The sequence below is a fragment of the Lynx canadensis genome, chromosome C1 (genome assembly GCF_007474595.2).
Source record: "Lynx canadensis isolate LIC74 chromosome C1, mLynCan4.pri.v2, whole genome shotgun sequence".
In the NCBI taxonomy this organism is placed as follows: domain Eukaryota; kingdom Metazoa; phylum Chordata; class Mammalia; order Carnivora; family Felidae; genus Lynx; species Lynx canadensis.
Genome location: NC_044310.1, coordinates 147754435 through 147770196, shown reverse-complemented (window position 1 = coordinate 147770196; position 15762 = coordinate 147754435). Strand labels below are relative to the sequence as shown.

The 15762-nt window shown below is 38.5% G+C and overlaps 1 protein-coding gene across 10 annotated transcripts in view; it reads right to left on the bottom strand.

The window, feature by feature from the left end:
• The window catches only part of PKP4 (plakophilin 4), a 241491-nt gene that overhangs the window by 102307 nt on the left and 123422 nt on the right, over window positions 1-15762 (bottom strand). For all 10 annotated transcript variants that reach the window (XM_030325382.1, XM_030325380.2, XM_032594411.1 and 7 more), the window contains one exon: window positions 2583-2695. In XM_030325382.1, coding sequence (XP_030181242.1) covers window positions 2583-2695 — 113 coding nt within the window. The remainder of the gene's footprint in view (window positions 1-2582; window positions 2696-15762) is intronic.

Here is a 15762-nt window from a genome sequence, read left to right as displayed (position 1 = left end):
TTTTAAATTTTTTTTTTTCAACGTTTATTTATTTTTGGGACAGAGAGAGACAGAGCATGAACGGGGGAGGGGCAGAGAGAGAGGGAGACACAGAATCGGAAACAGGCTCCAGGCTCTGAGCAGTCAGCACAGAGCCCGACGCGGGGCTCGAACTCACGGACCGCGAGATCGTGACCTGGCTGAAGTCGGACGCTTAACCGACTGCGCCACCCAGGCGCCCCTAAAGCCTAATTTCTGATAGCTTCTTCCTCCCTTCTTTCTGAGAAATACCACTATTTAAATTGGTGTCATTCCAAAATACTTTTTATATACACATGCATACATCCATAAACAATATCAAATACTGTTTAAATATTTCATAGTACTGCTGCATATATTTTTTTAAATGTTCATAATGATATACTCTTACATCTATTCTTTTGCAATTTGTGGTTTTCACTCAGGAGTCTGTTTTACAAAGATGTCCATGTTGATACATGTAAACCAATTATTTTATTTTAACTGTTCTGGCATTTACTCATCCACAGTTTATTTTCCAGTTCCATCCTGATGGATAATTATGTTCTTTCTCCTATTTCACTTTTGCAAACAATGCTCTAATGCACATCTTCATACCTGTTGTCCTATGCACACTATCAAACTCTCTCCAATGATAGCATATTCTTGAAGCTGTAAATCGGACTCTTCTGCCAGTTGATTCTCACTCACTGTTGAGGTTTTTTTTGACTCAAGTTTTATAATATCTGGCTGTGAGCTCATCGTTAGTGATGTCAATTTCTCGGCTGGGGATTCCTGAACAATGCGAAGAATTACACTTGGACTCCAAACCCACATGCGGTACAAGCTTGGAGTCTGCGCTGGGAAATGGTCATAGGCTGCTTAATGCAGCTATCTTAAGGTCACATGTACCACCTTCAAATTATACCAGGCCTCGTTCTTGGGTCCCTGCATGGGTATTAAATCCAAGACTCTAGTGCTTTTACATGGAAGTGGGGTGGGGTTTGACTGTCCCTAGGTCTCCTGTACAGACAGCTCAACTGCTTCTGGCTCTGGCTTTCAGTTTATTTCTAGGACCTGGGGATTTTCCTTTCTATTTTGCCATTTCCTCTAGGTATTGACTTGCTTATTGATGTATCAAGTATTTCTAGGGGTTTATCAAGAGAAATTCTATGTTAGTTTAATTTGCTACATTGCCAGAATAAAAGCCCTAAATGAATTCATTAAATGTTGAATTAAATTTTGTTAGTATCAAATTATATATTTTAAAATCTGTTGGCCTGTACATTTTGGAAACATACAATACTGTATTACTGAGGTTGTGAATTGCTCTTTTTGGTGCTAAAGATACAGATGGCTTTTTAAAAATACTGAATAGAGTCAAAATTAATTTTTCACAATTTTAGCTTCTTTGAAAAATTATTTCATTGAGTACCACAAAGCCAGAGTTAGAAATATTTGATTTACATTTTTATACCTTGCTTATAATTTCCCTTCCTATAAAAATAACTGTCTGGATAACTAAAATATGAACATGTAATTTTATATTTGTATTGTAAAATTTTTATTAACCTTATTTGTATGCTTTATGTCTTACTAAACATACCAATATACACCAACGTTAAGGGTCAGAGATGAAAAAATTCACAAGCACACAATTTATCAGCCTAATATTTTTTAAATCCATAGCAACAATTAGCCTGAAAGGAGAAACAACAGGCAGTACTCTTTCACCAAGAAGGATTTCTTGGCCATGAGTAATAGAAGATACTGAAAAGTAGAACAATGATGATGTTAGAAATAACTTAAGAGACAAGTTACTGTGGGTACATTCCTATGCAAGAGTAAACAAACCAAGCTTAAAAATGTAAGTAACAGAAGTTATTTTATGGTAGGCTGTACTAGAATATGTAATTAACAAGAAGGAAATCCACAAATAGGATAAGTAGTGATTTCACCACTTCATTCTTATAGCAACAATTTTTTATAGTAATGATGTTTTTACATAGCTTAAGAGGCTATTTAAACAGAAAACAGTAATTCTGATTAAACATGCTTTTTTTCCAGCAATATACTGGTTTTGAATTTATTATGTGAATACACTAAATTATTTCATATGGTAATTATTTTTTATAGCAATTTTACAGAGTTGTAGAAAACCTCAAGGTCAACTGGAGACATTTTTAAAAGCTACTTAAATGTTATCCTTTAGAAATATTTCTTATTTGAAAAAATCAATGCCAGGCTTTCAAAGCCAATTAGCTTTACCAAGTAATTAGTAATTAACTGTGCAAACATGCATTAACTGTATCTACATATGAGAACTCAAATTTCTAAAGGCAGCATACTAGCTTTTGCTACAGAAACTTACCAATGCCACATAAAACACTTCAAGCACAGGACTGAAGGATAATCAATATTGCAAGAGGCTTCTCAAATTAGAATAAATTGACATTTTTGGTGTCAAATTCAGAAAGGCAAGTTAACAGTGACAACACCAACAGAATCATTTGCTGCATCCAGGACAACTTAATAAGGCATGTAACTTGAAGGCATGTAAAAAGATAGAGCCATCAGCCCTGTACCTGGTGCTGGCGATACTCGGGGATTCTGCTCCAAGCCTACATCTTTCTAGCTGACTGGCAACGATCTGCCTTTCCACTTCCAGTTCTCGGGTGAGTCGTTGAAACTGAAGCTCCTGTGATTCAAGGAAATAAAAGGTATATAAGGTGCCAAGACAGATATGTGAATTAATGCGTGTCACAGGAAACATAGGAACATATCCATAACAGAGCACTGTATACAGTGTGGCTTTGTGAAATTAAGAGTTTTGGATGGGAATTGTGGGCCTAGATAACATACTGATCTGTACCTGTTTCAAATTTAAAGGCACTAGAACGTTAGCCTTTGTTAGGAATGGGAAACGTGGATATTTATCTGCTTTTTTGTTCTTTTTGTTGTTGTTAACAGTTTTAAAGGTTTATTTTGAGAGACAGCAATGGGGGAGGGGCAGAGAGACACAACCCCAAGCAGGCTCAGTGCTGTTAGCACAGAGCCCGACTCAGAACTTGAAATCACCAACCGTGAGATCATGACCTGAGCGGATATCCAGAGTCGGACACTTACCGACCATAGCCACCCAGACACCCCTGGTTTGTGTGTTCTTCTAATTGAGGTTTGCAAACAGTATTTCTGTTACAGTACTATATTAAATGTAAGGTCTGCAGAGTCCTTACTTGATGTATCTACATCAGGTGCCCACCTACCAACGTAAGCTCTTCAGCCTCAAGAGCAATTTTTATATCCTTCATTCTATATTGAAAAAATGTAAATTCCCATATGAGAATCACTTTTTCATGTTTGATACAGAGCCTTTTAATTGTTAGGGAAAAAAATCATTCCAATCCCACAGAAAAAAATCTTGCTATATTTATCTGCAATATAAGCAAGAAAAATTTTCTATTGTTACAAATGAATTCATGTGTCACTGTGTGAAGGGCAGAAAATAATGAAGCCTGAACCATAATACGGAATTTGAAACTGTATTTAGAAGTTTGGAAAGACTGTCTACAGATATTATATTATTCATTCTATGCTGCATTATGAAGGCAAGGAAGTTCTATCATAGAAGATGCTTTAATTTCATTTGTGCTTATCTCACTGTTACCTTGACAAGATTTTAATAAACAGGAAGCATGCCATGCTATAAAACATCTATAGATCAAATCAAGTATACTCCAAAGGCTTTAAGCCACAAATAACATCTCCAATAACACCTCAAGCTCCCCTGTGCCATATTATCTCCTTATAAGTCTACTCAAAGCAAATGCTGAACTCAAAATAGTTTAATTGGGCAATGACTGCTAGTTCAAAATACCAGGTATATGAAGCCTAAGCCTAGAAACTAATCAGAAATAAAGCCACCTTAAATATTTATGAAAATATGTACATATCTGTTTGCCATGCAAAAATTTAAAACAATTTAACTGAAAATGTGTTAGCGCCCTGTGGATTCAGGCAATCATGCTATTACTTGACAGCCCTGGCTTTGTAAATTCTACAAACTACTCTTATAGCAATTTTTAAAAATACAGTCCCTGAACTCTCTACTGCTTTGTGATATGGAGAATACTTTTCTAATGAGCCTAGTTGGTGTGGGTATATAAGGCAGGGCCTGAATGAATAATAATAGTTGGCTCAATAATGCTATAGAACATGATGAAAGTGGGAAGATACCTATCTCTGCTCAACATTTCCTAGGCCTCTGTCAGCTTAGCAACAAAAGACCTGATAGATAATAACAACATTCAGTATCAAGCTAAGATAACTCATTTTAAGGACAAATAGTATTATACTTATCTCACACTTGGTTTTTCTTTGCCCTTAAATAACAGCACATTTCTTGTGACACACTTGCATCCTTTCAACTATTTTACTCAGTTGTTTATTATACCTCTTATCCCAGAAGATTGGTTGCTTGTATCAAGCTGGGCCAGAAAGGACCATCTGTGAATCCAAAAAATATTCCCAGAGCCATCACATTCACTTTGTGTTCTGAGTTCAGTGGCTACTAGGGATGGAGGGCTGTAGTGTTTTCTTCATTTATGGGATGGCGAAAAGTTACCAGGGTAGAATTGAAGTATGTTTCACATTACAACATTAAAAAAATCTTTATCCATACAAGAAAATTCCAATTCAGTGGATTTTTATCATGTTTGAGGTTGCCTATGACCTTTTGAGCATTCTTTCAAGGAAATGGTTGGGATATTTCCCACTTCAAGGCAGAAAGTTGGAAGTTACTGTCCCATCATTCCTTCCCTCAGAAGCAGAGAGGGTGACTTTGGCTCTGCCAAGAAGATGTTACACTGTGACTCAGATGCTGAAACTAAGACTTTTACTTATTTTTTAAAAATTTTTATTTATTTTTGACAGAGAGAGGGAGAGGGAGAGGGAGAGGAGAAGAATCCCAAGCAGGCTCTATGCTGTCAGCATGGAGCTTGATGCAGGGCTCGATCTCACGAACCATGAGATCATGATCTGAGCCAAAATCAAGAGTGGACACTCAACCGAGCCACCCAAGCACCCCTGAAACTAAGACTTTGACATCAGAAAACAACAAAGCTTATTTTCTCTCTCTTTCACTTTCTTGCTGCAACCTCTGCGACAGGTGTCAAGGTCAAGCTCCCAATACAGAAATGACCTCCCCCAAAACTGCTATGTTTATGCCAGGTGGCAGTGTCAGTGGTTTTTTTTGTTTTTGTTTTTTTAACCAATTTGTGGTACAGATCGAGACACTGTTTCTGGAAGTTAAATCTCAAGGCTTGTTCTCCAGGCCTTGCAACAAATATGGGAATTCACAAATACACGCTTAATTTAAATGCCTTTTTCTGCATAATCAGCCATGTTAGTCTGTTTTTTTGAACTAGAAATCTTGACTGAAGCACCTACAGAAACCATTTACAGTAGTCGAGTTGCTAGCTAAACCTATGTACCCATGAAGTAGCTACATTTTTCATTTAAGAGTTGGGTAATTCCTTCAACCTTCATACAGACTGAGTAATGTCCACATTATATCCCTAGTGGCCATGGACCTATAATATTGAACATCACCAACTGCCTTTATCAAAACCATTCTGCCCAGTATTTGCTCATGCTTCTCATTAGGAGGATGTCATTAAAGCCCTGAAAACAGATTATCAGGAAGCTATAAAACATGAAATTTGTAGAGGTTACCTAATACCTGTGAATATTTACAAGCAAAAATATATGCCTTGTTGCAAAAGTACTCATATTACCCCTACAGAATATAAATCGAACACCCATAAGGGACTGCCACCAAGATGGGTGAGCAGGATATAAATATTTGACAGTTCTGTCTCTACCAGTTTCTTAGACTGCCTGATGAGGAAGTTATTATTACAGTCATATAAAAATACACTTGATCATTTCTAAAATAACACTCATTAATATGATTACACAGAGATACCACCTACAAATTAAAAATTTTGTATTTTATCCTCTAAACTGACATTGTGGAGGGTAACACTTAAATCAGTATCCAAAACTGGGCATCTGAATTATAAGGGGACCCTATATTTGTTCTCCTTTGAGAAGACAAGGAAAGCAATGTTAAAAGCATTTGCCAATGATTTAGCATATGACAGTTTCCTCTTAAATTCTGGCAAACAAGACCATAAACAAACCCAGAAAGTCAAGGCTTCTAATATGCTATAAAATGGAGTCTACATGTGTTTGAAACCTTTTCTTTATGTTTACCTCCTCTCTCTCAGGTAAATACACCAATAAATATTCTCTGAGAGTGAGCCAAGGGAATAGAAGAAAAACTTCATTTTCATGCTTTATATGGTGGACAGAGCTGAGCAGGAAGCCTGAGGAAGGACTTGTTGCCCGGCTGTCAGCCACTTCAGGGGTGCCTCAGTGGCAGAGAACGGTCCTTGCCCAAGGGCATGCCCTTCTGGGCAGTTGCAGCCAACCACTGATTGAGGTGGGAGTATAAAGGTGGAGCCCAGATTTGCTTCAGGGCTCCCCAGGGGCTGGGCCAGCCTGCTGAGTATTTGAACTTCCCCTCTGCCCCCAAGTTTTGATCTGTAATAGATACTCCGTGCCCCAAACTCCATCTCCGTGAGAACCCGACCTGAGACAGTATTGTTTTTTGGCCTCCTTTTATATAAAGATAGAAATTTTCTCTCACTCTTAATTTTTAAATTCTGTGAGACACTTTGTACAGAAAAAGTATAAACAATAACACAGTGAAATCTGGAGAACCCGACCCAGCTGTAGCAAATCTTAATGTTTTACTACATTTCCTTCAGGTTTTTTGATAAATAAAATATTACAGATACATTGAAATCCTGGTTTCTTTCTCATGGATCCTATTTCTCTCCCTCCTTTCCTCCCTCTTCAGAAGAAACCATTCACCTGAATTTGGTGTTTAATAGTCACGTGACCAATTTATATTCCAGTCAGCAGTGTATGAGTTTCTACACATTCTCTCTCCCGGGCATCAGTTTGCATTTGGGGGCTTAAATCCCCCCTCCCTTTTTGATAATCTGATAAATATGGGCAGCTACTTTGCATGTGTTTTAATTTGTATTTCCCCGATAACCAACATCTTTTCATATGTTTATTGGCCATTCAGATTTGGAAAACCATAGGTATCATGAATTCTCAGGCGGGAGAATTTTCCCTACTTCCAATATCCACGCTCGTCCTCTTGTGTGGGACAGGTGTCTTATTACCCGCCTACTAAGGTAGTTTGGTCAAGTTTTGGCTTTGGGCAAGGGACTTCCCATTTGACTCCCCACCTTAAGGATCCCTCAGTTGACAAGTAGCTTGTAGCTGTCAAGTGGCATGCTGAAGATCATCTAGGTTTGGCAAGTACCTTCAAGGTGAAAGCCAGTTTTACTTACTACTTACTTAGCTTAAGATTCCCACTTTCATTTTAGTTTTGGTTTCTGTGGATTCTTTACTTCCCTTCCAGCTTAGTCCTGCTTTTACAAAAAACAATGTAAATATTTTACTCAGCTTATTTAGTTTCCTTCAGGGAAAAGACTGGTTAGGGTATGTCAGGAATGAAGAGTCTTAACAGATTTTTCACATTTTCTCTTAATTTCTTTCAGTTATATTCAGGGGAAATTTCTTAGTATTACTTTCAATTCGCTATTTCTCTATGTGCCCTGTTAAGGGTTTATCTCATCTATTTTAATGACAATATTTTCCACTGCTGAAACTTCTACTTGGTTCTTTATCACACTCACCTGTTCCTGCTGCTCAGTGAGAGTGAAATCTTTCTCTCTTCTTATTTAGGTTTACCTTTCTTTACCTAAACTCCCAGGCACCTCGGTCCTAAATTGGTGATTCGGTGTTCCTTTCAAACGGAAACACTACAGATCCTGCACATGTAGTCACGAGGCTATTGTCTACTTCCTCTGGTTTCCAGAAGCCCCAGGAAGGCTTCTACTATCATCTCCTTTAATAAGCAGGAAAAGCTCCACCTTAGCTTCAAGGACTCTGGTGTTGGCACTGAAAACAGGGCATACTTTATTTTCCTGTGGCCTTTTTAAAATCCTCACTGATGGCCCGTGGTGACAGATCTCCTGACCCTTTCTAACTGTGCCCTATGGAAGCCTTACTCCAGTTTGCAAATTCTCTCCTTATAAACTCTTCATTATTTACTCAGAATATTCTCCGTCTCTGGGTTACTAAGAAGACTCTACAGACTGTATGTGAAATGTAGTTCTTTCCTGAAAATAGTGCTTTTGCTGACCTCTCTCTCTGGCAAACACTATACATTCTTCACAGTCCATACCTGAAGTACCCAAAAGTCTTGGCTCCTCACTACCTCTACTTACTAGTGTAAAGTTGTTTATAATATTCCTCGTGGTCCTCATGCTGGTAGGATCAGTAATTACATTCCCTCTTACATTCCTGATATTAGTACATTTTTTCCCCCCTTAATTGATAAAAACCATGATTCCTCCAAATATGTACAAAAGCTCATTGTGCTTTCAGGCTCATGCAATCCAACTAGAGTTGCCCACTTCCATCACTACTATCTATATTTACTTCTAGTTATTCTATCTGATTTACTGCTTCAGGGGTACCTACAGTAGTTATTACTGCCGTGATAATGACAAGAAAGAGCAGTGGGCATCACAGCAGGCCATTAGCCATGATGCCCTCAAATTCCTGTCCCCACACTCAACTAATCTTCAATCTCTTCCAGGCTGAGTGGAGGGAGTGGCCCCTTCCTGACTATCCCTAGCCTCTCCACGCCCTCTGGCCTCCTCTGGGATTTGCTTCTTTTTCCTGACTCTGAAGAGTTTCCTCTCAGTTTAATGTTCAAATCTTTCTCATTAGAAAGCACCTACTTGGTCTCAGGACTCCTTAATCTTTGTCTCCTTCCCTTTGACCTATACTACCTTTTTGGTAAATATTTTTCTTTAAGTTGACTTGTTTTTTAAAACACAGTATCTCAGACATTAAAATAATTAAAATCCTGGTTTCTAATGCTTTTTACAATTCTAATATAAACTCAAGTACATAGTAATTTTTAAAGATGTTCATCTGTGTACTAAAAATCATTTCACATCAGCAGAGCACGTGGAACACACCAGGAGTCAACATGTCTTTCCATGCCTATAAATCTCAGCAGGAAAGTACTGAGTACTGGTTATGCTGAAGGAAAAAAAAAAACTGATACATGGTTATTATGTGATGCAATCAGTGGTTAAGCAAGAAAGCATTTTTATTTCAATCATTTTGCTTAAAAACCTTCCCCCAAAATGTACATTTCTGTCTTAGCGTGCTGAAAGAGTTTTATATCACTAAGAGACCAATTATCACCAAATAATAATATGTTAAAATTTTAAAGTACAGAAATTTGTGCTGGATATGTCCTGCTCTCAGGATATACATACTATAGCATTTTTTTCCCTCATGTTCAAAATATGAACAAATTATGGTCATGACCATATCTTTGGGGGTCTTCAGCCAGGCCTAGGGATCCATTTTAAAAGTGATTACTTAAAAGCAAGTAAGAAATCCTCAAAAACATCCTAAATGCCATTCTTTAATCTAGGCTGGTACTAAACCAAAGCAGCCATATTGTCAAATGGTTCTTGAACTTCTCAGCCTCAAAATAACCAGTCAGTAATGTAAAGGAGATTAAATGTCCTGACTTCCTATCATGGTTAAATAACTGACAGGGGCGCCTGGGTGGCTCAGTCAATTGAGCGTCAACTCTTGGTTTCTGCTCAGGTCATGATGTCACGGTTCGTGAGATGGAGCCCCAAGTTAGGCTCTGCACTGACAGGGTGGAGGCTGCTTGGGATTCTCTTTCTCTCTCTGCCCCTCCTGGATTCGTGCATGTGCACACGCGTGTGCTCTCTCTCTCTCTCAAGATAAATCAATAAACATTAAAAAAAAACCCCAACCTTACAAATCATTATTAGGTCTACTTGGCAATCCCTAAACCATCCATAATTAATTGTAGAAGTGCCAGGCATATCATGGCCATCTCTTCTGTACTGGCTAGTTCCCTTTGTCAAAAGGAAATTCAAAATTAAAAAGATTTAAACACTTAACACTTTCTCAACCTGTGTTCTGAGAACATCAGTGTGCCACAAAATATGCCCTGAAAGGAAGAGGTTCCAGGTCAACTAGATTTGGGAAATGCTGCCCAGAAGATTCCAATTCTTGGGGATTCACGGCAACACTTAGATTTTAAAAGATCTAAGACGTCTACTGATAGGAAATCAGCTTACCTTTGTATAACCTAGCAACTTTGATTTACTGGGACTAAGCACACTTTTTCAAGGAACAACTATTAACATCTCAAGAAACAATATTGTCTTGCAAAACACAACTTAGGCAATACTGAAAAATAAAGCTCATTTATTGTATTTAGGGGTGGTTTAAGAAAGGGGTATTTAACCTGTATTCTACATTAGAAACATATAAAGGAAAACAACATTTTAATTACTTTTGTTCAGAAAGAATATTTACAAAAGGGAGGGCACCACAAAGGGTTAACCTTCAAATGGAAACTGTTGACCACCTCCGACTCTGAAGATAAGAAGGGTATAAATGATTAGGGCACCTCTGCAGGGCTAGCCGCCCTACACTATATAGCCACAGCTTCTTGCATTTAGATATTGTTTGAGATAAAAGGAAAATACAAGATACAATTACCAGCCTGATTTTTTGTTATACTAGCTAACATTCCAAGAAGGATGAGCAATGTTAAGATCTTATTGTTTTATCCTCCTATCAAACCACACAGGATTATACCAGCTTCTAGCTTTGATCTCTTAGCTTTCAGTTTTAATGAAGCAGAGAGAAAGCAGGGGAAGTTTACCAGATGCTCTAAATTTTTATTCTAAAGCTCAGGCTCTTATCTGTAACTCTGTCACCAAAGCTCCTTTATTAGAAGTAAAAATAAAGGGAGAAAGGTATTCAATACAACATACGAGGAAAGCGTTTTGCCTAGAACCAGATGCAGATGACAACATCAAGGTAAACAGGTAAAAGTCCAAGCATTTTTATAGTACCACTGATTGCTTTTAAAAAACTGTCCCCTTGGGGCGCCTGGGTGGCGCAGTCGGTTAAGCGTCCGACTTCAGCCAGGTCACGATCTCGTGGTCCGTGAGTTCGAGCCCCGCGTCGGGCTCTGGGCTGATGGCTCAGAGCCCGGAGCCTGTTTCCGGTTCTGTGTCTCCCTCTCTCTCTGCCCCTCCCCCGTTCATGCTCTGTCTCTCTCTGTCCCAAAAATAAATAAATAAAAAAAAAAAAAACAAAAAAAAAAAAAAACAAAAAACTGTCCCCTTAATGGTAACTCCTTGCCAGTGGTTCTTCTTCAGTCTCTCACCTGGCAATCTGACCAGAACACAGGTCCATCTACACCTGTGATATACAAATTATCTCTCATCAGATCCAATGTTTGGCTAAGTGGCTGTACCAGCAGACACATCCTCCACCCTGCTACACCTCCCCCTTTCTCCTGTGTTTACTATTTCTCCACTGCCAATGTTTTCAAAGTGTTTGCCCTGAATCAGCAGCATTAGCGTCAACTCTACCTGGAAACTTCTTTGAATCAGAAGGGGTGGAGTCCAGCCACCTGTGCTTGAACAAGTCCTCCAGGAGATTCTTGTGCATGCAGAAGTTCAAGGACTAGCATGCTAATGAAGTCACCCTTTCCTTCTCACCCAGGCTCAAACTGCAAGTGTTTTCACCATTTCCCTCCTTTCTCTTACTCCCCACACCTCTCACGGTAAATGCTTTCCGAAATTGGTTGCCCTAGCTCTCTAACATGGACTGAATCCATTCCCTTCCTCACCATTCCTGTCATTTCCCCTAATTCAGGCTCACATTAACTTTGGACTACTGCAGTACCCCTCCCTCAGTCTTTCCCCACCGGGGTGGTCAGGGAACTTGCCTCTGCTTTCACGTTTCTTCCAGCCATGTCTGTCAAAGGCACAATTCTAATCAATAATTTCTATCCTATACTGGCGGCTCTCTGGGCTGCAGGCTCTCTGCTAAGTGCTGTAAATGCACTGCTTGGTTAACTCCCCCAATCAACCAGCAAGGAAGTCAGGGTTACCCTCACTCCATACAGGGATGACTTGCCTAAGGTAATTCAAAGCCAGGATTTGAAATCACATCAGCCTGACTCTGCGTAGTGGTAATCATTGTGCACCATGCCCTTCCTACCCCATCCACAATAGAACTTATGAAGTCCGCTCAGCTGTTTTTTAAGACCCAAGGTAGTGTGTGTGCCTCCCCAAATACCTTTTCTTGGTTTCCTGTCACTCTCCTTCAGGCACCTAAACTGAACTATTTATGGTTTTCTATGCACACCACTCAAAGCTTTTTCTCATGTTGTTCCATCCACCTGAAATATTACCTTTCCATGAACACCTACAGTCCTTTATTTAGCCCTTGGGCAAAGAGCTTGGCCCACTACATGTACTCAATACTAAGCTGGACTCTATTTCATTAATCTCAGCATCCTTCTAGCTCCCTGCAAAAGCAAAACAATAAAACCCTGCTAATTCATTCAGGGTGAATTTTATATAGCATATTTTATTTGTATGTTATAATTGATTGCATAAATTTTTAAACTGATTCCTGAGTATTTGTACCAGAGAAAGGCATAATATATTATGGCTGATCCTTTTTTAGGGTCTTTAAACATTTCAGATGTAATAATGATCATATCCTTGCAATGCAGGTAATCAATGGTGCAAATTAATGTTCTACTTTTATTTAAAAAGTCAAAGGGAGATGTGGAGGCAGACCTGGGACTAGAATCTCATTTCCCACAATTTTGTTGATTGCTCTGTTAACAAATTAGTTCTATCAGGAATTTCCTATTATTCATGGTGACATGGGTAAAATAAGGTTTTATTTTTTAAAACAATGTGTGCATAATTTCAGTGACACGGTGGTTTATAGCCATTAATATGACTTACTCCATGCCACCGCTTACCTCCTCCCTCACAATTACTTATACCTGGTTTTTGGAAAGAAAGAAAGAGAGAAAGTGGGGGAAGGGCAGAGAGAGAATTCCCAAGCAGTCTCCTCGCTGTCAGCACAGAGCCAGGTGTGGGGTTGGAACTCACCAACAGTGAGATCATGACCTGAGCCGAAGTTGGCCACTTAACCCACTGGGCCATCCAGGAGCCCCTACTTACACCTGTTTCCACCTGCTGAATTCTCTGATCTCTCAGGCTTCATGCTCTGCCTCAGAGAAAATGAGGAGTTTCCTAGTGGCAACATGCCATTTTTAAAATCCTGCCCACCAGTCTACTGACCTTTTAAGTCATTGAACTAGCAATGCCTTGTTTTATTTTCATTTACTTTCTCCCCTAAAAAAAGGCAGAATGAATGTGTGTGTGTGTGTGTGTGTGTGTAAATAGAAATAATTCTAGTTGTCTTCTTTTAGTTGAGGTTTTACTAATGCTTAAAAATACATATACATGAAGAAGTCCTAGTAGTAAAGGAAATATGGAGGAAGGACTACAACACAGAAAATGGACACCTGAGCCAGTATCAGTTGCAGTTGTCAATAACTGCTGCTGTCGTTTCTCTAATAAGGTAGTTCTCTGGTAGAATTAAATGTCAAACTTCTCCAAAGAAGACATCCAGATGGCCAACCAACATATGAAAAAATGCTCAACATCACTCATCATCAGGGAAATATAAATCAAAACCACAATGAGATACCAACTCACACCTGTCAGAATGGCTAACATTAACAACTCAGGCAACAACAGATGTTGGCGAGGATACGGAGAAAGAGGATCTCTTTTGCATTGTTGGTGGGAATGTAAGCTGGTGAAGCCACTCTGGAAAACAGTATGGAGGTTCCTCAAAAAACTAAAAATAGAACTACCCTACAACCCAGCAACTGCACTACTAGGCATTTATCCACGAGATACAGGTGTGCTGTTTCGAAGGGACACACGCACCCCCACGTGTATAGCAGCACTATCAACAATAGCCAAAGTATGGAAAGAGCCCAAATGTCCACTGATGGATGAATGGATAAAGAAGATGTGGTATGTGTGTGTGTGTGTGTGTGTGTGTCACACACACACACACACACTAGAGTATTACTCGGCAATCAAAAAGAATAAAATCTTGACATTTGCAACTACGTAGATGGAACTGGAGGGTATTATGCAAGCAAAATTAGAGAAAGAGAAGTATCATATGACTTCACTCATATGAGGACTTTAAGAGACAAAACAGATGAACATAAGGGAAGGGGAAGCAAAAATAATGTAAGAACAGGGAGGGGGGACAAAACAGAAGAGACTCATAAATATGGAGAACAAACTGAGGGTTATGGGAGGGGATGTGGGAGGGGGGATGGGCTAAATGGGTAAGGGACACTAAGGAATCTACTCCTGAAATCATTGTTAAACTATATGCTAACTAATTTGGATGTAAATTTAAAAAAATAAAAAATAAGTTAAAAAGAATTAAATGTCAAAAACATAAGGAAGTTTTTCTTTAAAATGTAATACCTTGAAAATTTTATTACTCATTACTTTAAAATTCATTAAGAAATTATGAAAAATAAGTGACTTAACAATTTATCTGGTTTTCTAGTATATAAATATTTCAAAATTAGTGAGATCAATGATGCATGTCACGTAATGTTAGATGCTTATTTGAGAGTTAATTGACTGCACAGTAGATGATGATAATGCAAATAAATCATTGTTTGCTGAAATGGAAAAGTGGGAAGAATAAATGACCAATCTTCCACTTCCTCCATGTGGACTAGTTACTATAAGCATAGCATAAACCATAAAAATGGTAGCAGAAACAAAATCAAGCCTAAATTTAATCTTCCTTTCTTCGGTAGGTCTAATAAATAGCACTAGGGAATAAGTCTAATTTAAAAAATGATTAATTTAAGATTTGGTTAGTAAGTTAATGAAACGTAATGGGGACAGGAAACAAATACCCACTAGTACAGGTAGACCTTTTCTTGTGACGGTCCTTTTTTAATTACTAAACTTAGTTTATAGTTGTTCTTTCTGTTTTGCAGATATTTTATGGCTACAGTGTATGGGGAATTAGTAGAACTGGAATGTACATTGATCAGTTGGGCCCTAGACAATTAAATGGTTCCTTGTGAAGGCTTGTTACCTGGCTCAAGAGGTATGAGGTGTTCAACTTTTTTTGTCTTCTGAACTTAATTTTACATTTTATCTTTATGGCTCCGTTAACATTATCTTTCCTTTCTAAACCTCCAGAAATTGTCCTGGGATTCTTGAGAAATAAGGTTAAGACAATCAATGTATTATTGATAACCATAGGATATATCTAACCTACAAAGAGCACTAAAGCCTGAGGACAGAACTGGGGCATGTCTAGCAATAGGCTGAGTCCAACTTCAGTACGTCTGCATCCAAACTCCCACCCACTGAAGTCTTCAGGTCCTCTGTGTGCCACTCTGTGTTGTTCCATAACGTCTGTCTGTCTCTGCCTCTCCTGCTTTCTCCTCTGACATCCTGCTCCTTCCACCGGTTAGCTATCTATAAGAGCAATTTTCATTTCCTCTTTGTTACTCTTAGTAGTTATATTTCCTCCACTTATCTAAAAGAGCAGACAATATGCTGTTGCTTTTTACTTGTGTGATCTATATGACTTTTATTAGAAAAAAAGGAAAAATAAAAGATAAAAAAGAGACATTTTTAGAAAAACAAAAGTGTCAGGTTTGAACATGCT